The sequence below is a fragment of the Chlorocebus sabaeus genome, chromosome 16, assembly GCF_047675955.1.
Source record: "Chlorocebus sabaeus isolate Y175 chromosome 16, mChlSab1.0.hap1, whole genome shotgun sequence".
NCBI classification, from domain to species: Eukaryota; Metazoa; Chordata; class Mammalia; order Primates; family Cercopithecidae; genus Chlorocebus; species Chlorocebus sabaeus.
In genome coordinates this window covers 31,226,872-31,248,688 of record NC_132919.1, presented here as the reverse complement: position 1 = coordinate 31,248,688, position 21,817 = coordinate 31,226,872, and the positions used below count along the sequence as shown (strand labels likewise).

General features: G+C 47.6%; 1 protein-coding gene and 1 long non-coding RNA gene across 3 annotated transcripts; one reads left to right on the top strand and one right to left on the bottom strand.

The window, feature by feature from the left end:
• The first annotated feature begins 1,328 nt into the window (after window positions 1-1,328).
• LOC140708632 (uncharacterized) lies at window positions 1,329-6,048 on the top strand. Its single transcript, XR_012088781.1, has 2 exons — window positions 1,329-1,599; window positions 4,950-6,048. It is a non-coding gene; the product is annotated as an uncharacterized lncRNA (long non-coding RNA).
• On the bottom strand, window positions 3,024-16,412 carry TMEM98 (transmembrane protein 98). 2 transcript variants are annotated; one of them, XM_008010999.3, is made up of 8 exons: window positions 16,212-16,412; window positions 13,270-13,345; window positions 13,013-13,197; window positions 11,360-11,491; window positions 10,327-10,360; window positions 8,197-8,312; window positions 5,140-5,199; window positions 3,024-3,887 (listed from the first exon to the last, which is right to left on the bottom strand). In XM_008010999.3, exons 3-8 carry the CDS (start codon window positions 13,141-13,143, stop codon window positions 3,680-3,682), a joined length of 681 nt encoding a protein of 226 aa, XP_008009190.1. In that variant the 5' UTR covers window positions 13,144-13,197; window positions 13,270-13,345; window positions 16,212-16,412; the 3' UTR covers window positions 3,024-3,679. The 2 variants fall into 2 exon arrangements, with proteins under 2 accessions (XP_008009190.1, XP_008009191.1); XM_008011000.3 differs by lacking the exon at window positions 13,270-13,345 and having other exon boundaries at window positions 16,212-16,357.
• Between the last annotated feature and the right edge of the window lie 5,405 nt (window positions 16,413-21,817).

Here is a 21,817-nt window from a genome sequence, read left to right as displayed (position 1 = left end):
ACAGGGTCTTGCTCTGTTGCCCAAGCTAGAGTGCAGTGGCTCTATCAAGATTCACTGCAGCCTCCGCCCCACCTGGGCTAAAGCGATCCTCCCGCCTCTGCCACCTGAGTAGCTAGGACCATTTTCTGTTCTGTTGCTTGACTCTTTCTTTATCAAGTCTTCATTCAGGCAGCAGCTCTTTCCTATTTCAACCACCCCCCTGCCCTGTCCCTGCTCTGTGTGCCCACAGCCCCTCTTGCGGTCCCCTCCAACACAGCACTGGCTACAGCCATGGCTCCAGCAGCTGCTCATTTCTCTATCGCTCCTTAAGGGCAGGGATTGTGCCTTTTGTTCCATAGCTCCAGCATCTAGCACGACCCCTCCTTCACAGTAAGCTCTCAGTATGCATTTATGGGAGACAGGGAGGAGGTGAGGAGGATAGCAATTCTTCATCTGACACTTTCCCCACATTTCCAAGGCCATAAAGCAATGCAGGGCCTTTGAACTATAGGCCATTTTCTAAAAGTCCACTCGTGTGGGCACACAGGGTCTCTGAAGAGAGGGAACTCCTGGAATGAGGCAGGTCAGGGGGAGCACCAGGGGAAGTTGGATGCCAGGAACACATGTTCCCTCTCGGAGATCTCACAAGCTGGAGGAGTTGCTCTAGAGGAATGTGAGCTTGCACAATCAACCCTTTGAATGTTGATAAGAGGCCCACGGCTTTGTATGTCTCCATATGAACAGACTTGTAGCAGGGCAGGGACAAGGCTACTCTCCCTACTGCAGGGATTCCAGATTTTTGGCCACTCAATTCCAGAGCCCATGAACAGAAGTCGCTGCTTGGACCAAGCCATGGTAACTGAGGTGACGCCATCTGGGTCAGTGGCATCAAAGAACGGGAAGCTGTGGAGAAAGAGGGGTTAACAGTGACTAATCAGAACCAGGCCCACAGTTGGGCAGCTCACATATACCACTTCGCTTGATTGGCATACCAACCCAATGACAATAGCCTTGATCATACAGATTGGAATGCTAAGGACCAGAATGTTAAGAACCTGACCAAGCTCACACTGTAAGTCACTGAGCCCAAATTCAAACCTAATTCTGTCTGACTTCAAATATCTTGTTCTCTTCACATTGAATTCCTATGTCCAGGTAATTTCTTTTTCATCAGAACTTGAGTCTAATGCTCCTACTCCAGGCCAGGGGAAGGGAGACATGGAAGGAAGGCTCTACTACCATCTATATAGACACTAGTGAACTAGGGACTTAGGAATGTCTGTTGCCTGGGAAACCACATCTGGCACAGAGACACTCCTGAGATCCCTGGCACTCACTAACCAGCCCCTTCCAAGGGAGGAAGTAACTTCAGCCAACTCCCAAAGGGCCTAGAGGAGTGGCATTGCCTCCTACCCCATGACTGCTTCTACCTCAACCATCAGCCACCAACACCAAATTTATCCAGAGGCTTCTTGTACAGCACTAGAAAGAAAAACTACACAGCAGTGGAATCAGAAATCCTACAGTCCAGCAGACACCTCCAATACCTCACAACAGAAAGGGCAGCATCTACGGGATCCAGAAAGCCGGTGTGCCAGGACTTGCCAGGACTTAGAGAAGGTAATTGACATTGGGCATTGCTTTAGGGGTGCTGGGAAAGCTCTCCACCCCACAGACCCATACCGGGTGGATGGTATTTGAGATCCTAATTCAGAACTGCTTCTCTGTGGCTTAGGGCTCTAGTGCAGGCTAAAATGCAGGGGACACTTACAACTGTGGCAGCCATTGCACTTAGCATGAATTGCTTTCCAGTCTAATTACGAAAACGGGCTCTGAAAGGGAGGTAAAAAGAAAATAGGAGGACTCTGGATGTTTACTGTGGAGGCCTCAAATAGAAAAGTCGAAGTAACTTTGTATACATTCCCCATTCACAGCTTGACAGGACAGGAAAGTTCACCACTTAACGTTTTTAGGGTTGATGGAAGCCACCAATCCAATAAGGTGTCCCCTGGAACCCATCCAGAATCCATCCTTTAGTCCATGAGAGTTGAGCTCCAGCTTCCCTCTCCTGACTCCATATCCCAGCTGTGGTTTGGTGTACATTGTGCAGGATGGAAATGGCCCATTTTCCTGGAGAGAATGAAATGTGCCCAAATTGAAAGACAAACCAGGCCCCAATCTTGCATTTGGGAATATGGGTTCCTGGTTTCCTAGAATCCAGCTGAGGAATTTCCTGACTTCAGTTAGACAAACTGACATGGGAACAGGTATGCAACTCCACACATGCTTGACAGCATAGGCTATGAACCTGGGCAGCCCCTATACCAGGCCCCTCTCCCAAGAGCAAGCTGGCTCTGAGAACCTGAGAAGAACTTCAGGCTTTTCCTACAGGCTTATGATAGAAATTATGCCATCTGGGTATGTATCCAAATTATATAATTGTGATTCTGGGTCACAGTAAAGTTTCAAGTCATAAAAATGCCCCTTGCCTCAATGTTTCAAAATGAACAGATATTAATATCAGAAGAAAGGGGGAACATATCCTTCATGTCATCACTATTGTTAATGTGGAAACTACTTCACAGTGGTATCTTCACTTCTGCCTGAACTTCAAGAGGTCTTTAAATATATTTTATATATATGTATGTTTTGGAGACAGGGTCTCACTCTGTCACCCAGGCTGGAGTGCAGTGGCACGATCAGGGCTCACTGCAACCTTCACCTCCTGGGCTCAAGCAATCCTCCCACCTCAGCCTACCAAGTAGCTGTATGTGTCACCACGTCCAGCTAATTTTTGTAGTTTCTGTAGAGATGAGGTTTCACCACGTTGCCCAGGCTGGTCTCAAATTCCTAGGCTCAAGCAATCCACCCAACTTAGCCTCCCAAAGTGCGAGGATTACAGGTGTGAGCCACCGCACCCAGCCTAAATATCTCATTTTGAGGCATACACAGAAATCATCTTCAGGATTCTTAGGCTCTCTCCTTCCATCCAAGTATGTCCCACAATACACCATCCATATGAATTTGACTCAATAACTACACACTTGAGGGAAACATTAAGTATAAATTTACTATCCACCTAGTGGTAGCTAGGTAAAATTGCAGGCATAATGATAAAAAAGAAATCATCAACTTTATAGTTCCTCAGTTTCAAACCTAAACCTGTAAGGGGGAGGAGAGACTCAGACACCTCAGGGACCAGGCAGATAATACAAATAAATGAAACAGGCCAGATGAGAGTACAAGTCTTGCCAAAAGAAGCAACCCCTACTTAGTTTCAATTGATTGTCTTCTTCTGAAAATGCAGATCAGAATTGCCACACATTCTGGCTGATCGAGAGAGGCCAGAAATTCTAATTTTAACGTGAAACCTCTTGATTTCTTAGACGCTGGCTCAATTTTCTTGAAAATGCTAGCTGAGCTAAATAAAGCTGACAGTCCACCAGTTTTCAGTGCTCCTCTGTGCAGAGAGTGAATGGCACCTCCCCTAACTGTAGTATTAGACTGCCACTCACCAGCCACAGTTTGCAACTGCAACAGAGGCATAAACTGATGCAGATCTCCTGCTTTACTATGCACACACAGGTGAACCCTTGAGCCATGGAGAACAACTAACTCTACAGGAAAAAGTGGAAGGCTAAGCTGAGCCACCCAGGAATGGCAGCAGGGGCCTTCATGGCTAGCTGCTGGCCTGTAGGCACTAAATTGCAGACTGCTCCTGCAGGAAGCCTTCAGGGCCTGGGAGGCCTTTATCTGGCTCAGAAGCTAGGGCTGCTTCCCGAAGGACTTCCAAATGCTCCTCAGCAGCCGACAGAGACTGGTCAATCCAGTCCAAGCCTCCCGTCAGATGGCAGGCATTCCTTGTCACCAGCACCAGATGACTGACAGACAGGAGCAGGGCAGTTGTCCTAGGGAAAAAAAAAAAAATAGGGTCAGGTTTCCTAGGAAACAAGGGACTTTGCACAAAAGCTCAAATAGATAGATTTTTTTACTACTGTTCCCCAAACTGCACACCCTTCCCTAGGATGTTGGTAGGTATGCAATTTAAAGTTGGTTCCATGCTCAAATAAATTTGGAGATGGCTAGGTTACAAGGTTAACTGAAGCCTGCCTCAGAGCCTTCTGAGATGTACCTGATAAAGCTCCGAGGAGAATATAACAGGCTGTCTCTCACAAGCCTATTTAAGACTGTGGAAGCCATTTTCTGCAGCACACCTATTAACATCTCCCCAAAGAGCGCTTTGTGAAACAGTTCAGATATGGTCAATCAGATGAGCACATTCCCCAACTGCTGCCCACTTAAACGGAGGACAGACACACCCTCACTTAAACATTCCTTACTGATTACAAATCAGTAAGGCCCAGGGCTGGTTTACCCAACTCAAAAAAAAACAAAAAATGTAATTGAAAACCAAAGTGAGGAGTAGATTTTTCAGTGCTGAAAAATTCACTATAGAATACCTTTTATATAGTGAGTACCATGATGCATTTGAGAATACGTTACAGGTTATTAACCCATGGACAAAGCTGGGCAGCAGTAGGAGTGGGGCAGAGAAACCAAAGTTGAAGCACTGTGACCCATTGCCAATCTGGCAACTGTTACATGTGTATGAAACAGTCATATAAATCCAAGGCAGAAAAGAATCTATCTTTCTTAAATGGGATGCATCTGGTACAGGAACATAACAATTTCATACGGCTAAGTACACTCTGTGTACGTACACATCTGGTGGCAGGTGAGCACAGCCGTGGCTGATCTGTCACCTCCATTCTCACTGCTCTGGGAACCACTGCCCCCCCGCCCCACTGGGCAGCACTCACAGCTAAGGCATATCTGCTTCTGGGGTCCAAAAATCAGAGGGAGCAAGAGGAAAGGTGGAAGGGAAGGCACAGTTAGCATGTAACATGGCCAGATGTCTAATCATAACAATTTAAAATCTAAGACTGGCTCTTTCTTCTCTTGGGTTTCAGGAGAGGACTGGCCTCTGTCACCCAGTCAGGAGCCGCTCACTGAAGTAAATGGCACCCGAGGCCCGGGCAGCCTAAGGAGTCCGCAAAGCCACCCTCCCTACACAAGCCAGTCAGCCAGCCTCACAGATCTGACAAAACGGTTGTGGACCTCTGCATGACAAACCGAACGTGCACCCACCACCGCTCTCACCGTGCGTCCAGGAGCTTGGGGTCCAACGGAGGGTACATCGACTTCACAACATCATCCACCCTGACCAGAGGCAAAAGGTGTTCAGTACTTCACTTTCTTGATCTCCTTTTCTCCTTCTTTTTTTTTTCTGAGACGGAGTCTCGCTTTGTCACCCAGGCTGGAGTGCAGGGGTACTATCTCAGCTCACTGCAACCTCCACCTCCCAGACTCAAGTGATTCTCCTGCCTCAGCTTCCCAAGTAGCTGGGATTACAGGCGCACACCACCGTGCCTGGCTAATTTTTGTATTTTTAGTAGAGACGGGGTTTTACTATGTTGGCCAGGGTGGCCTTGAACTCCTGACCTCAGGTGATCCGCCCACCTCAGCCTTCCATAGTGCTGGGATTACAGGTGCGTGAGCCACCACACCCAGCCCCTTCCTTCCTTTCTATCTTTATTCCAATTCTTCTTTTTTGATATTCTAGACCCGGTCTTTAATGGTTCTTTCTCCAATTGCTTCTGCATTCTCAGACACTGAGGCACAAAGACTTCAGGTTCAGTCTTTGTAGAGACTATTTTGTTTTCCAGTTTTGTTTCAGTTCCAGTGGTTTTTAAAAATACAGTCATACATATGGAATGATGTTCAAGATTACTGCTATATTAAAAAGGCAAATTGCCAAATAATATGTAAAGCTTGATCTGTCATTTGCATAAAAATAGATAAACAAAAGCTCTGAAATGTGGGATTGGGAAGGATCTGGAAGAACACTCACCACTTAATAGTGGTTACTTCCTACAATTGGGAGGGAGTAGACTTTCCAGGTCATCTATGTCTGCAGTATTTTAAATTTTTAGAAGCATGAATTACTCTTGTATTCAGGAAAAAAAAAAATACAAAGCTAAAGGTATGTAAGACATGGAAAAAGAAGGCCATGAGTTTCATTTGGCTTCACACTGCTCTACTGGATTTCTTCTACCATGTGGTTAATTTTTTAAGTCAAGTTCAGAACTACACTCCATTCTGATTTGCGTGGTACGAGGTTTTGCTCCAAATCTGCTCATAAACACTCGACAGGAAGAAAAAATAAAGATGTATTGTTTGATTTCTAAAAGCACTTGAAAAAAGATGGCCTCAAACACTCTTATTCAAGGCTGTGGGGCTGGTGAGGACATGCAGAGACACAGTCACCCTCGGCGCCTGTCTCAGCCAGTCCCTTTCTCTAGTACTGAAGCCACCACCTCGAGACTAATAGGCCATCAACACACTGTGTGGGATAAATGGAGCAGGAAAAACAATGGGGACAAAACATGGCCAGAAGGAGAAAGAAGAGTGAGGGCAAAAGGACAAAGTGAAGACCCTGGCTGAATTATGGCACAGAGCATTCTAGAAGTAGTCCAAGGTGCTCTTTAGGACCGGCCTGTGAGCACCAGGGCTGGTCCACTCTTTAGACAATGCCACACCCTCACCTTAGGACCAGTACTGATCCTACTCACCCAGGCTCACACAGAAACCTCAACCTCCTGAAAGTGCTGCCTTGTAACCCATATCACAGGAATCTGCCTGGCCCCCAAGTGGCTCTTAGAAGGCACAAAAAGCATGATGAAGGGTCTAGTGGATACCACAGTGCAGAATATTTAAAACTAATGGGGAAGGAGGCCAGGAGTGGTGGCTCACACCTATAATCCCAGCACTGGGAGGCCGAGGTGGACGGATCACCTGAGGTCAGGAGTTCAAGACCAGCCTGGCCAACATGGTGAAACCTCCTCTCTACTAAAAATACAAAAACTAGCTGGGCAAGGCAGCAGGTGCCTGTAGTCCCAGCTACTCAGGGGCCTGAGGCAGGAGAATTTCTTAAACCCAGGAGGTTGGAGTTGCAGTGAGCCAAGATCACACCACTGCACTCCAGCCTGGGTGACAGAACGAGATTTCATCTCAAAAATAAATAAATAAAAATAAATAATGGGGAAGGAATGCCCAGTGCCCACCGTGAGCCTGGGAGGCGGGTTCTTATAAAGCCACGAGCTGACCATGTAGCTACACCCCACTGGAGCAACTCCAGAGAAAGCTGGGAACTGTTCTGGGCTGAGTCCCTCCCTGGATTATCTCCCTCCCACTCTCTCAACTCACGAACTGCCTGAACCGAGTTCAAGCTGACCAGGTCGTGTCTTCCCTCAAAGGAACTCACGTGGCGACTCAGGAAACTGGTCGTTTTTATTTGGTTAATCTTGAGGCAGAGAAAGGGCTGGTTCCTCGTGATTTACCCGGGGCCATGGCAACAAGGAACGTGTGGGTCCCTGGAACTTACAGCAGTGCCATTGTTTCACCAGGCATACAGAGGTGCCCTCCTGGTGGGCAGAGGGGCCAGGTGGCTGGTGGGGAAAACCCTCTGATTTGCACGTCAGCATACCAGCCACCAGGTGGCAGCACAAACTTAGTACAGACCTTGGCTCTAAGAAAAGGGCTTTATTTTTCTTCAGGAAATCAAGCCCAAATGAGGGGGTGTAGCTGTTGACTGCAATCCTGCTGGTTGCCTCCCACATGGGATTTCGCAGTCAGCCTGGAATTTGGGAGGTTGAATGCCATATGGCTTCAGCTCCCACCCAGTGCTGGAGGCTGCTGACCTGGGCCAGGGATGGAGCAGTGGGCACAGCCGGAGTGGGTCTCCCAAGCTAGTCTCCAATACAGATTCAGGCAGAGACAGGGGTGTGGGCGTCTGTGTGAAATGTTGGCCTGGGAGGAAGGTGTGGCAAGGGGAGTTGGTGTGTGGCTGGGAAAGAGGGGCCACTACAGGCTCTGCAAGGCAGAGTCTAAGACGGGGTCAGGACTAGGCACCTGCTGGAGCTTCCTCAAAGCCTTCTCAGATAGGTCATACTGCAGGTGGGGATGGTGGGAGCACAACTTAGCTGGGAAGTCTCGATATCTAAACCCTCCTGGTCACTCTGTAAATGTGTGGGAAACAAATAGCTGAAGTTGTCTGTGCACCATTTTAAAGAGGAGCCCAGCTCTGCGGCTACCCCAGCATCCAGCCCCTCTCTTTCCTCATGGAGTGTGGGGACCTCGAGGCCGCCAATCGCTCACCTAGGGCTGATCCGCTTGGCCACCACAATGATGTCGCTGACACTGGCTGAAGTCTTCATCTTGGCCCCAGAGCCCATCGTCATGGCAACAAGCTTCTCTGTCAGAGTGTGACAAATCTAATGCGGCAGGGAGAAGAGAGATGAGGGCTGACCTGGCTCCACTCAGGGCCTCACCATCACCCCCCAAGACAAATCAGCCCTGCCATGAGTCCCATTGCAGCTGGCCCCCTAACCTAATGGCCAGATGTGAAAAGTACAGAGATGAGAGGAAACGGGTGGGAAGTGGCAAAAGCCAAGGGCATGGCTGGGAGAGGAACTAGGGTGGGAGCCACAGATCAAGGGCAGGGTGTGGGCTCTGGGAAGCCTAAGCTGAAATAATCTGTCTGAGAAAAATCATGTGCTCCAATTTCACCTTCTCGCTTAGCGGAAAAACCTACTTTCTTTTTCTATTCCTTCATCTCATGGTTTAGACTTCCACAAGAATAAATATCTCCAGCAGGGCACCCTCAGGAATGGGGCTGAACAAAGGGCCATTGTTCCCTTTGAGCACATGCTCCAAGAACAGCACTTATTTCAACAATGGTCTCAGGTAATATATTAGCGTGTTTGTCAAGCTGATGATGAAAGGACCTTAGGAAAAGCAGGGAAAAGGCAAGACTGACATACAGCCTTCTTCATTGTCCACCCACAGAGCTGGCCACCCCAGAGCTTGCTTCCCCTTTCCAGGCCTCCCCATGCTAGAACCAACCAACATGGGTGCGTCTCTATCCATGGCAAGGAAGCACCTCTACCTGACCTATACTTGGAACTGGACAGTAGAGAGCAGAAAGAAGCCCAAAGGTCCATCCGGGCGTTAGCCCAGACCCCTCTCCCAGCTCCCACCACAGAGACTCAAGGGCGGGTGACCTAGCAAAAGTGTCTTAAGATCCCAAGAGGTGACTTAGAAGCCCTCTCCTTTGATCTGAGGTTCCCCGGGTAGACACTGATTCCAATTCAATACAACTCCCTCCAGCTGATTCGTCTCATACCACAGATGCCATTTATCCTCCTAATAGATGAGAACAGGAGACAAAACCCAGGCCCAGGACACATCTTGGCTGGGAGAAGGGAAATGTAGTATAGCATTATCCTCTAGTCATTATGCCTACCTAGCTCTATCAATAACCATATTTATATCTATAGCCATATGTGTATATCCAAAGAGCCTCTCGGAATTAACTAAACCTGGACTCTGAGATAATAACTTCCTAGTAGGCATTTATCCATCCCCTGAGAGAGACAGCCAAAGAAGAGGTGGGGTAAAGAACATTTTATAAATAGTGTCTTCTACTGAATGTCACTAAAGAAAAGACAAAGTTGTCTCTTTTGAAATCTTGAATATTTACTAGTCAAAGAGGTAAATGTGTGATTACCCAGGTTACTGATATAAAAAAAAACCCTGATATTTGCAACTGGCCGAATATTTCAGTATAGCTATTATTCTATTAGGTAGGATATTAACAGATATTAACAGACAAGAATTGAAAACAAATGCTAAAACCATAAAATCACCCAAAATGCAAATTGGATGCAGTATTTCAAAGATTCCAGGCATTCAAAGAAAAAATCCTCTGCCTTCAGATTGAAGTATGCCTGCTTTGGTTTTTTAACAATGATTGTCCCATTTGGCTGACTATGGTCACAGCCAAAGAGGGCTAGTGATGACTTTGTAGTCACAGTAGAAATCCAAATACAGAAAGAAACTCACTGTACAGGCCTGAACTCTCTGTTAGTGAAAAAAAAAGTGTGCAGGGGGAAGCAGGGAAACCCCATTTCTCTTGGCAGCTACATGGTCTCAGGCACACACAGCTTTCTCTATAAGGGGTGAAATGGTGGCTGTGTACCTAGGCTGTCTTTCCCACAGGTCATTGAATTAAGAGAACCAGATGAAATAAAGCCTTTGAAACAGCCTTGAGATTCTGTAAACAGCCAGTCCAGGCAGGAGAGGAAGGAAACCACAAAAATTCCAAGTGTCAGGTTAAGGAAAAGCCTCTTGCGAGGGGTCAGTGCCCTTTCTAAGGTCCTGTTCTACTCCGTCCATACACAGCGGTGCTTTTCGACTTTATCCCACAGAGAAATGAGAGAGGTTTACCTTCAAGATGGCAATGCAGTGGGACATGAGACCCCTGGGAAAACAAGAAGAAGTCATCAGTGCTCATCTGGAGGGGCTCACCACCCTCCAGCTCCCACCCTTGCTCCTCAACTCACCCTGACCAGTGGGCACAGTCAAATACCAACCACTGAGAGTGGGAATGCCTCAGTGTCAAAATGGACCAGCCCATGAGTTAAACGAGAGAGCACCTCCCCTCCCTTCTCCTCCCCGCACCCAATCTACTCTTCCAGCAAGCTCCACTGTGTGCCTAGTGAGTCATGCTTTATTATAACTCTCAAGCTTCTGGTAGACTGTTCCCTCTGCCCAATGTGTCCTTCCCCTGTGCTCAGCCTGGGGAACTCCTCCTCATCTTTCAAGACCCAAGTCAAAAGGCACCTCCTCTGTGGTAATATTCCGTGAGATCCAGCTCAACCTCCCCAACCCAGGCAAACCTAGACACTGCCTTCTCCATGTGCCTACTGCACTGTACGCAGGGATCTCTTCCAGTTTCTGTGATACTGACTATAACTGTCTTCTCAACTGTTTCAGTATCTGCAGTACCTGACCCAACACCCTGCACATAATGCCCCATAAACATGTGCCCAGGGAATGGATGGCTAAATGGATAAGGCAATGAAGTAGCAGCCGCTTCTCAAAATGTAGGGGGTCCTGTTGGATGGAGAGATCCCTGAGATCCTAAAGAAAAAAGCTGCATCTCTGGAGCCTGAGCCAAATTTATGGGCACCTCAAGGATAACCCAAGCACACCAGGGTGACTTTATAACAACCTCTGCCACACATCTATAGGCCGCAGTGTTCAGGTCTACAAAATGTGGGCACAGAAGGAAAGGACAAACACTTTCAAGTCATATTCTGATTTCCCCCCACACTAAAGGCACAGGAAAGAGCAGCAAGTAACAGAGTGACTGTTCTTGAATGCCAGCTAAGTACTCTGGCAAAGGATGCCAGCAAAGGGCACCATTTTCCAGAAGCCCGGGGGGCCGTGGAAAAGCAAACAGTTCCCATGGCCTTACGAGGCATCTTCGATCCAGTCTTCATTCTCCAGAATGGCCTCAATGTGGGGGTTGGTGATAACGACATCATCCAGTTCTAACTCAGAGGGCTCAGACTGGGTCTCCATGGCACCGATGAGGTCCACAATGGGCCTGGAAGAAAAGGCCCCTGTCAAATGGTTTCATGGTGGGTGACTGCTGCTGACCCTCTCCTCACTGAGGCCCACATACACCATAAAAGAAGGAAGGGAGTCGATAAGGTAGAGCAGGGACCATTTGTCTCGGATCCAAACCTAAGCCCAGTGGGGCTGCAGTTACAGGGCAGGGCACATGGCTAGACAGTGAGTTGGGGAGGCAGGCCGGGGGCACTAAAACAAAAGCAAAGTGAAATGGAGTCAGATAAGCCACAAATGGAATCAGAAAGAGTAGGGTGTAACTACCTGATTACAAAGATGTTAGGGATATCCCTTCAGGACAAAATTATATCCTTCTATAACATATTTTCCCTTTAATCCTACATTTTATAGAGAAGTGGTGGTTCCTATTACTCAAACCTACATGGGCTCCCTACCTGGTCTGCAGAATAACTCTTGTGAACCACTTTGGTCCATCCCTATATCCCTGCCTTTTCCTAGTAACACTGGAAAAGTGAAAGAAGTAAAAACACCTTAAATTTTACAACAGGGTACTTTAGAAAATGAGATACCATGGCATTCTGTTCAATAGAAAAGCTTTCCTGGATCATATAAATGGGCATTTATAAATCATGAATCACTTGACAGAGATGCTGATAGGATTAAGACAGAAGGATGAGAAAAACTAAGGGTTAATCCCTGAAGGGTCTATCAATTAAAACATCCCTAAATTGAAAATAAAATCCTGCTTACAAAATATATTTCACATACAATGCATCACAAATAAATCTGCTGGGCAGGCCGAGCATGGTGGCTCATGCCTGTAATCCCAGCACTTTGGGAAGCTGAGGCGGGCAGATCACCTGAGGTCAGGAGTTCAAGACCAGCCTGGCCAACATGGTGAAACCCCACCTCTACTAAAAATACAAAAATTAGCTGAGCATGGTGGTGCATGCCTGTAATCCCAGCTACATGGGAGGCTGGAGCAGGAGAATCACTTGAACCCGGGAGGCGGAGGCTGCAGTGAGCCAAGATTGCACCATCACACTCCAGCCTGGGCAACAAGAGCGAAACTCCATCTCAAAAAAAAAAAAAAAAAAAAAAATCTGCTGTGCAAAGAGAGAGACAGTCCTAAGTTGGAATTTCACAAAACCAAATGTTTGTTGCTTAGATGTATGGGCAGAGTGTGGGCATCTGATTTCTGTTCCTCTGAGTCTGGCTGGAAAGTGATTTAGCTTGTCCAACTGCTAAGTGAGGTGGCCAGTTTGAGACAGATGGCTGAGCTTTTATGCTAGGTGAACATGTTCATATTCAGTGACTTTCTTCTTGGCTCAGGAAGCAGAGAAGGAGGTGACTCAGGATGTTGGGAGGCTTAAGGAACATTCTTAAACTCTGAGGCCTTTATAGGGAAGGACACCTGCAGGCACCATTTTAGAACCAAAAAGCTGAGTTAGAGTTGCCCAACACTGAACTACGTGTTCCTCTCTTTTTCTTTAGTTAGAGCCCACCCCTCCTCCTTGCCCTCCATGGGCTCACTCACTTAGAATCATAGCGCTGCAGCAGGTCTCGCGGCCGGCAGTAGCGCTGCCTGCAAACCAGCACCAAGGCTGCAAACGAAGCCAGAAAGATGGTGGCCAGCACACCTATGGCAACAATCACCACGGTCTCCATGCTTCCGGAGGGCTCCTGACTCAGTCCCGCTCACATCCTCCTCATGGGCTAAAGCTTGAGAGAACATGAAGTCAGATCAGATCTGGTCAATAAGCCATGAAAGAGAGTGGGACAGGTGGGTCTTACCTGCTGGAAGTGGCAAACTGGGGGAGAGGATGGCAGGTGCTAGGTTCCTCCACGACACCTGCAGAGATCTGAGGGCCTGAAGAGAACCAAGGTACATTTTATGCCGTGCCCCAAATTTGCCTTTTCCTTTATCAGAAGAATTTCTCCCAATTGGACTAAGATAGCTTTTTTTTTTTTGAGATGGAGTCTAGCTCTGTCGCCCAGGCTGGAGTACAATAGCACAATCTTGGCTCACCGCAACCTCCACCTCCTGGGTTCAAGTGATTCTCCTGCCTCAGCCTCCTAGGTAGCTGGGATTACAGGTGCCCGCCACCACACCCAGCTAATTTTTTGTATTTTTAGTAGAGACAGGTTTTCACTATGTTGACCGGGCTGGTCTTGAACTCCTGACCTCAAGTGATCCACCCGTCTCGGGCCTCCCAAAGTGCTGGGATTACAGGCATGAGACACCACGCCCAGCCTTAAGATAGCTTTTTAAACCCTAGACAAAAGGAAACATTTTAACTAGCAGTTGTTTTCACATCCATAAACACATGAACAAAAGAACACCCATTAAAGAAGAGGAAAGATGAAATTGTATTTACTGAGGATCTACTCTGCAACAGGTACTTTGTTCAAACTTTTCCAACAACAATCTTATGAAGTGAACATTAGTAACCCCATTTTACAGTTGAGGAAACTGAGGTTCAGGGAGGTTACAGAATTTGTCCAGTATGCAGTCAGGAGGCAGAAAGCCATCCACTTAAACTGAGATGGGCATTCACTATACTTTTCCTTACCAAGGAAGAAAGAAGACTGTAAAGGTTCTGAAAAGAGTTCTAATTGTCAGTTTCAATGCTGGAAACTTAGAACTGGCATTAAAGTGTCCATTGCCTCTTGCCTGTTTTCACTCAGGAGACTCTTTCACATCTATTTCTTTTTCTCATAGAATTCTTTTATTTGTATACAAAACAAGAATGAAAGAAGTCTGTGCATTTGTATACACTAGTGTGTGCACAGAATTTTTTTTTGGTATGAACACATAGATACGCACAAACACACATAAAATGTAACTTGATAACAGTAGCTGCCTCTGGAGAAAGGAACTGAAGAACAGGGGTCTTTCACACCTGTTTTAAACTCATAAGCCAGAAGAACAAAGGCATCTCACAGAAGTACATATTCACTGTTATTTCATTGGAGGCCTCCTGCTTGCCTCTCTCTGTGCAAGCATTCTCCCCTCTCTGGGCTTTAATTTCTCCACGTGAAAAAAGGACACTCTGACTTAGGAGTCCTGGTACAATACCAGGATGGTGCTTTTCCTCTATTTGCACTTAATTCTATCCTCCATGTATTGGAGGGCTCAGACGCTCTCAGTCACCATTCACTGAGTATTTATTGACCATCTACTGTGCATCATGCAATGGAGATTGGAGATGGATAAGACAGAGACCCTGATCTTAAGAAGCTGGTGGGAGAGGCAGACAGGTGACAAACCACTTCAACTCCATGTGCCTGTGCTTCCTGCAGAAGAACACAGAAAGGAGAGTAAATATGTTTGCATGACACTTTCTGGGTACTGACACTTCCACAGGAGTGCTGATGCTTGAGCTGGGTTTTGAAGGATGCGCAGGAGTTTGCTAGGTAGACAAGGTTGGGACGTGCCTGGCTTAAAGTGCCAAGGAGGCCTTTCTCAAAGGGCTCACAGAGCTGCTCTCCCACCTGGAGCTCACTGGACCACAAAGATGAGAAGGTTGGCATCTGCCTCTTTCATCTGTGTGTATCTCTGATTTTGTGAGAGGTAGGGTGGGGGGAAGGGGATAATTGTCAGGGTCCGCCTCTATTTCTCTCGATGTGTGTTTCTCTGTACTGTCCTTTCATCCACCTCCTTTTGGCCTGTGGTTTCTGCCTCCTCTTAGGTCTGCCTTTATCTCTGTTTCTCTCTCCATGCATCTTTCCCTCTGCTGCTCTCGTCTCCCCTTCCCCTCCCCCATCCCAGGCTTCCAAGACCACCCACTTGGTTTCCTCTCTCTTCCTGTGCCTTGTGTTTCTCTGAGCGTGTTTCTCGGGGTGTGTGTGAGCTGAGTGTGCTTCTGAGTGTGTTTCTCCGAGTGTTTGTGTTTGAGTGTGCTCGAGCTGTTTTTCTTTGTGTGTGTGAGCTGCGTGTTTCTCAGAGTGTGCTTCTGAGTGTGTGAGCTGAGTGTGTTTCTTGGAGTGTATTTCTGAGTGTGAGCTGAGTGTGTTTCTGAGTGTTTTCTGAATGTGCTTGTGTGAGCTGTTTGAGTGTGCTTCTGAGTGGGTGTGAGCTGAGTGTGTTTCTCAGAGGGTGTTTCTGAGTGTGTGTGCGCTGAATGTTTCTCCGAGTGTGCTTCTGTGTGTGAGCTGTTTATCTTGAGTGTGCTTCTGAGTGTGAGCTGTTTCTCGGAGTGCGTTTCTGAGTGCGTGTGAACTGTTTGAGTGTGCTTCTAGGTGTGACCTGAGTGTCTATCTTAAGTGTGCTTCTCAGTGCGTGTGAGCTGAGTGTGTTTCTCGGAGCGTGTGTTCGCGGTCCTTCCCTGCAGTCTGCGTGGCGTTTCTTTGTGTTTTTGAAAAGTAAGTTTTCCTATTTCTCTCCGTCTCTTTCTCTCTCCCTTACTTTCCCCCTTCCCTTCCGGTTCTGGACCCACAAGGACAAAACAGATCCAAGACCCTACCCGCTTCCCCGTGCTCGTCCACCCAGGACGCCCACTCTGTCCCTGGGAGGGAGGGACCCCCAGCCCGCCCGGGACGCGCTGCACGGGCCCCGGAGCGCTACGGGGCGCGGCTCCCACTCCTTTGCCCAACTTCGGGCGCGCGGCCCCGCGGCGAGAACAAAGCTGCGGCGCCGGCCTCCCCTCTCCCCGAGAGCCGGGCCGGGTCCCGAGCCCTCGGAGCCCCCCGCCCCGACTCGCCGCGGCCCGCCCGGCCAGGCAGGGCTCACCCACCTCAGGCTGCGGCTCCGGGGCGCATCCCGCGACAGTCCCGCCGATGGCAAAGTCCGGGCGCGGGCGCGGGCGCGGGCCTGCAGCGGAGCATGCCGGGAAGCGCCGCGGCCCTAGGAATCCAGCCCCGCGCCCCCGCGCCCCGGCCCCGGCCCCCGGCCCCCGGCCCGCGCCAAATCCCAGCCGCCAGGCGCCGCCGTCACCGCCAGGCCCCCCGGCGGCCGGGGCAGCTGGGAGGCGGGCCCTGGCGACCCAACACCCCTTCCTCGCGCCCCCGCGGAGGCCCGCCCGGGCGGCAGACAGAGAGGGGCGCGGAGGGTCCCTGCCGGCGCCCCGCCCCGGGCTGGCGGTCCCAGGCGGCGAGCGCCGACGAGTTCCGCAGGGGGGCTGGCGGGGGAGCCAGTCGGCTCCGCCACGGACTGTCCCATTGAAACCCTGCCTCTGCCACTCACTAGCTATGGGCAACTTATTTCAGCCTCTGTGCCTCGGTCTGTAAAACGGGACTGCTGCTTGTCAACATCCTCAGAGTTGGTATTAGGAATGATGGGATGCAGGATGCATCGAACTGTCTGGCCCAGGGTAAAGAGTGAATCGAGAGTCGCTCTTATTTACAGCCTGACCCACGGGGCAGTGACAGGCAGGCCCACCCCTGACGACTGCCTAGCCAGGGGCAAGAGTACAAATGCAGAGCCCTTGCTAGTAGTCTTGCTGCTTCTATTCCCACACGACTCCATCCCATACATACCGAAGGGGGACTCCCAGTGCATTCAGGCAAACACACACCCCCTACCCTGCCATCCTTCATTCTAACAGTGCAGGCTGCCCTGGGTGGAGGAAAGTCAGACCTTGGAAGCAGGCTCAGGGCTGTTTGCACAGGGATTTCCAGAGTCCAGGGTACCAGGAGCATGATCTAGAAGGAAACATGCCCTCCAGCTGGAGTGGGCCAACTAAAGCGTGGGGTGCAGGGCAGGATCCTGGTGGTCCAAGCCTAAGGTCAGTATCCGTGACAGGTAACAAAGGATACAGATAAGGTCCTAGGCCGCTTAACACAAGGTCTGGAAACTGGCCACTTGTGTACCCCCAAGGCCACATCCACCCCACAGAGGTGGTTTTTTTAGTTCATACTTCTGCTGTTGTTGTATTTTAATTTTTTTGAGACAGAGTCTCACTCTGTCGCCCAGGCTGGAGTGCTGTGGCACAGTCTTGGCTTATTACGGGTGGAAGATGTCCAGGTTCTTGTCTTTTTTTTTTTTTTCAGACAGAGTCTGGCTCTGCTGCCCAGGCTGGAGTGCAATGGCACAATCTCAGCTCACTGCAACCTCCACCTCCCGGGTTCAAGCGATTCTCCTGACTCAGCCTCCCAAGTAGCTGGGAAAATAGGTGTGCGCCACCATGTCCTGCTAATTTTTTTGTATTTTTAGTAGAGAGGGGGTTTCGCCATGTTGGCCGGGCTGGTCTCTAACTCCTGACCTCAGGTGATCCACCTGCCTCAACTTCCCAAAGTGCTGGGATTACAGGCGTGAGCCACTGCACACGGCCGGTTCTTGTCATTTTGAACAAAGAATTATACAAAACGCACAAACAAAGCAAGGAAAGAAAGAATGAAGCAACAAAAGCAGAGATTTATTGAAAATGAAAGTGCATTTCACAGGGTGGGAGCAGACCCCAGCATAGGGGCCCAAGAGCCCCTGCTGTAGAATCTTCTGGGGTCCAAATACCTCCTAGAGGTTGTCCATTGGCCACTTGTTGTTCACCCCATGTAAATGAAGTGGTGCCACAATCAGTCTGATTGGTTGTGGAAAGCAACCACTCAGAGGCTGAAATGAAGTTACAAAGGTTACACTCCTATGCAAAAGATTTGGCCTGCAATCAGTCTGATTGGTTGCTTTCCACAACCAATCAAAGGCTAAAGTGAAGTTACAAATTTACACTCCTATGCAAAAGAAGATTTGGACCGCAATTAGTCTGACTGGTTGCTTTCCATAACCAATCCGACGTTTGCATAGGAGTGTAACTTTGTAACTTCAGCCTCTGATTGGTTATGGAAAGACAATCAGAGGTACTTTCAAAACATTTTCCATCTCCAAGAAGAAAGTGAGGAGTGGGAGTTGCAAAGGGAGTAGTCTCTGGTCCTTTTGTTACTTAGGTGCGGAAAGTTGGGGTTTTCCTTTTGATTTAGTTCCAGGAAGTCAGGTGAACCCTTAGGTTCCCTGACTCCAGACCCTATTCTCCTGCCTCATCTCCCTCCTGAGAGACATGACCCCCATCAATCTTTATGGGAGGCAGAGGGACTGTTACTGCTTCATGCCAACTTGGGACGTAGTCCCTACCTATTGGAGATCATGGAACTCTCGCCCTACCCTGTCTAGTGGAGACAGGGTGGCATCCTGATGGCCAGGGGTGGTGTCTTCACCTGGAACTGACTGGAAACCTTGTCACATGATCATCTGAAGCTTGATGGTCTCTATGTGAGAGGAAATGAATATGGTTAAAAGATTTAACAGGAACCTCAGGGGGTGGATACTTATGCTTTCAGGAATGTTCATTACAGACATGAATTGAAACATTCTGCTAATTACTACAAAGGAAGTGATTCCATAAGTTTGGAAGGAGGCAATATAAAAATGGCCAGTATTATCCAGAGCAGGTGATCTCTCCTTCCATGTTTTAATAAGTACCTTATCTCTTGGCCTGATTTGGGGTTGCTGGAATTGGCCAAGACTCAGCTATTTTTACAGGCACATATTCCTAAGTTAGGTTACCGTTTGTCCACAAGGACTCCAATGTAGAAATACAGAGCCCTTCCCAGGCTATATTTAATTTGCTTTAACAATTTCCCCCTTTTGGTCATTTTCTCAATTTTGAGAGATTGACCGAAACTTTAGTCATTGATGTCACTATTACCATCATAAATGTACTTATTTGGTCTTGAAACCCACTGGGAAACAATAAAACAAGAGTGGGTTTTGTAAGGTGGGAACAAGGACTGAGTAGAGGGTACCTCCTTATGGTGGAACATCCTGTTTGCAGGAGAAAAACAAAACCTGGTCTGTTTTAGGATCTATGTGTTTTGGTTTGTTTGGTTTGCTGGGGCCTAGCACATGGGCTCAGTCCAAAACACTGGCCTCCCAGAATTTTGTTAAAAAATTCTCCCTTTTTGGTCAGGTTCTCACTTGGGTGAGACTGTGACCAAAATGTAGGGCCTTAGCACCACACTCACTTGCCATCATTTTGGGTTTCCAACCTCACCACATCATTCATAGGTTATGGTATCCTCCTGGTCAGGCATTTTTTTTCAGCTCTCATCATTCCAGTTGAAGAGAGATCATTTGACATTCTAGAGATGGCTGAATGCAAGCATTTAAAACCTTTGAGAGAATACAGTGCACCAGGGAGACTATTATTATGACTACTGGGAGGATAATACCAAGAGTTTGGAGCATACTTCGTACCCAGGGTCCCCATAAACCAAACCACCTAAAATTAAATAGATCAGAGAATGTGCTAAAGAATCTACTCACTTAACTAAGAAATCTCTTCGCTCATCCCCTACAACTAAATCTCTGTAGTCTTCATTTGATATATGTCTCCATAGGCCACAAGTGCCAGCAGCTGCACAGATACTTCTCTGTTCAGCTGATTCTATCATAACTTTCACAAAAGAATTTCAAGTCTGTTGTGCAGCTATAGCCTTTACAGTAGATGTTCTCAGAAGACCCAGTCTTTGGGTTCTAGATTGTGAAGGGGTTGACTGTCCTCAGTGAACCATAAAGTTTTCTTTACCTGGTGAAAATACACTGTAGCATAATAATCTACTGTTATAACATCAGCCCTCTTGCATAGGAAAGCTTTTTTACAACTAGAAACATACATTGAAAATGACAATTGAAATGTTTCAATGGCCCATGAGGTAAGCAAATGTACCTGAAGCTTTGATTGTCTTCCCAGGAATATGGATTGACAAACCAAACAGTGATTATAAACTACTTTAGCAATTTATAAGTCAGCACACCGATATATATTTAATTTGTATTATTTTATCTTTTCCATGAAGAGTCATGGAATGCATAACCTTTAATAACAAAAGCGTTAAGGACTCAGGAAGGGCAAGGCTGCTGTCCTGGTTCTTCATGAGTCCATGCTTAACATCGGACTTATGTCCTCTTGAATGCCAGTTGTTTCTCCAATTTAGCTGCATAGCACTGACAACTGATGGGTTATCATAGTCAATTTGACTTAGACCTTGGAGTTCATTCAAACTGTATATCTAAACAATTTTGGTGTCCGCTGATTTAGCATGCAAATCTGGCAAAGTATTTTCTTGGTACTCAATTTTTGTTCTACTTGAGTTAACACTTTAATACAAAGAAATTTGGCTATTTTGGTGGTCTACGGTTAGTTAATATAATAAACATAATTATGATTGATAGCATATACTCAGACATTTTTTTTTTTTTTTTTTTTTTAGACGGAGTCTCGCTGTGTCGCCCAGGCTGGAGTGCAGTGGCGCGATCTCGGCTCACTGCAAGCTCCGCCTCCCGGGTTCATGCCATTCTCCCGCCTCAGCCTCCGAGTAGCTGGGACTATAGGCGCCCGCCACCACGCCCGGCTAGTTTTTTGTATTTTTAGTAGAGACGGGGTTTCACCATGTTAGCCAGGATGGTCTCGATCTCCTGACCTCGTGATCCACCCGCCTCGGCCTCCCAAAGTGCTGGGATTACAGGCTTGAGCCACCGCGCCCGGCCAACTCAGACATATTTAGAATTTTAGAAATCCCCTATAATTTTGTAACATATGTTAATATTCACTGAAATATAACCTGAAGAAAATTAAACCTTTTTTTATTTTGACAATGCTTCCCATGTAACTAAACATGTAAGCTGAAATTTGATTTTGAAAGCCTATTAAATATGTTAAAGGTTTACAAAAACTTACATTGCCATGCCTTCTTATAATCTTTTACCATTCATTCAACCGTTTGCACAGAGAGAGAGAGGCCAGAGACCCAACTGGTAAGAAATTCTTACCCTTTTGCTGGCATGGCAGGTTTCTGGGTTCTCTCTCCCCGAGCAGCCCTAGTGTCTGTGGCTCAATTATATGCAAACACAAACATTGCCATGAATTAAGAATATTCACAGGCCAGGCGCAGTGGTTCATGCCTGTAATCCCAGCACTTGGGGAGGCCAAGGTGGGTAGATCGCCTGAGGTCAGGAGTTCGAGACCACCCCAGACATCATGGTGAAACCCTGTCTCTACTAAAAATACAAAAATTAGCTGGACATGGTGGCAGGCACCTGTAATCCCAGCTACTTGGGAGGTTGAGGCACGAGAATCACTTGAACCCAGGAGGCAGAGGTTGCAGCGAGCCGAGATCGCGCCACTGCACTCTAGTCGGGGTAACAGAGCAAGACTCCATCTCAAAAAAAAAAAAAAAAAGAATATTCACAAATAGTTTACAAAGTCTGGACAAATTAGGCAGAGAGAGAAAAATATGACTTGAAAGTATACTCAATACACTTAAAGTATCAGGAAGCCTAATATCCAAAAAGTTAGTTTAAAATTAACAAGCTGGTGTGCTCCATCAATTCCTGTGAAGCCAACAAAGGTAG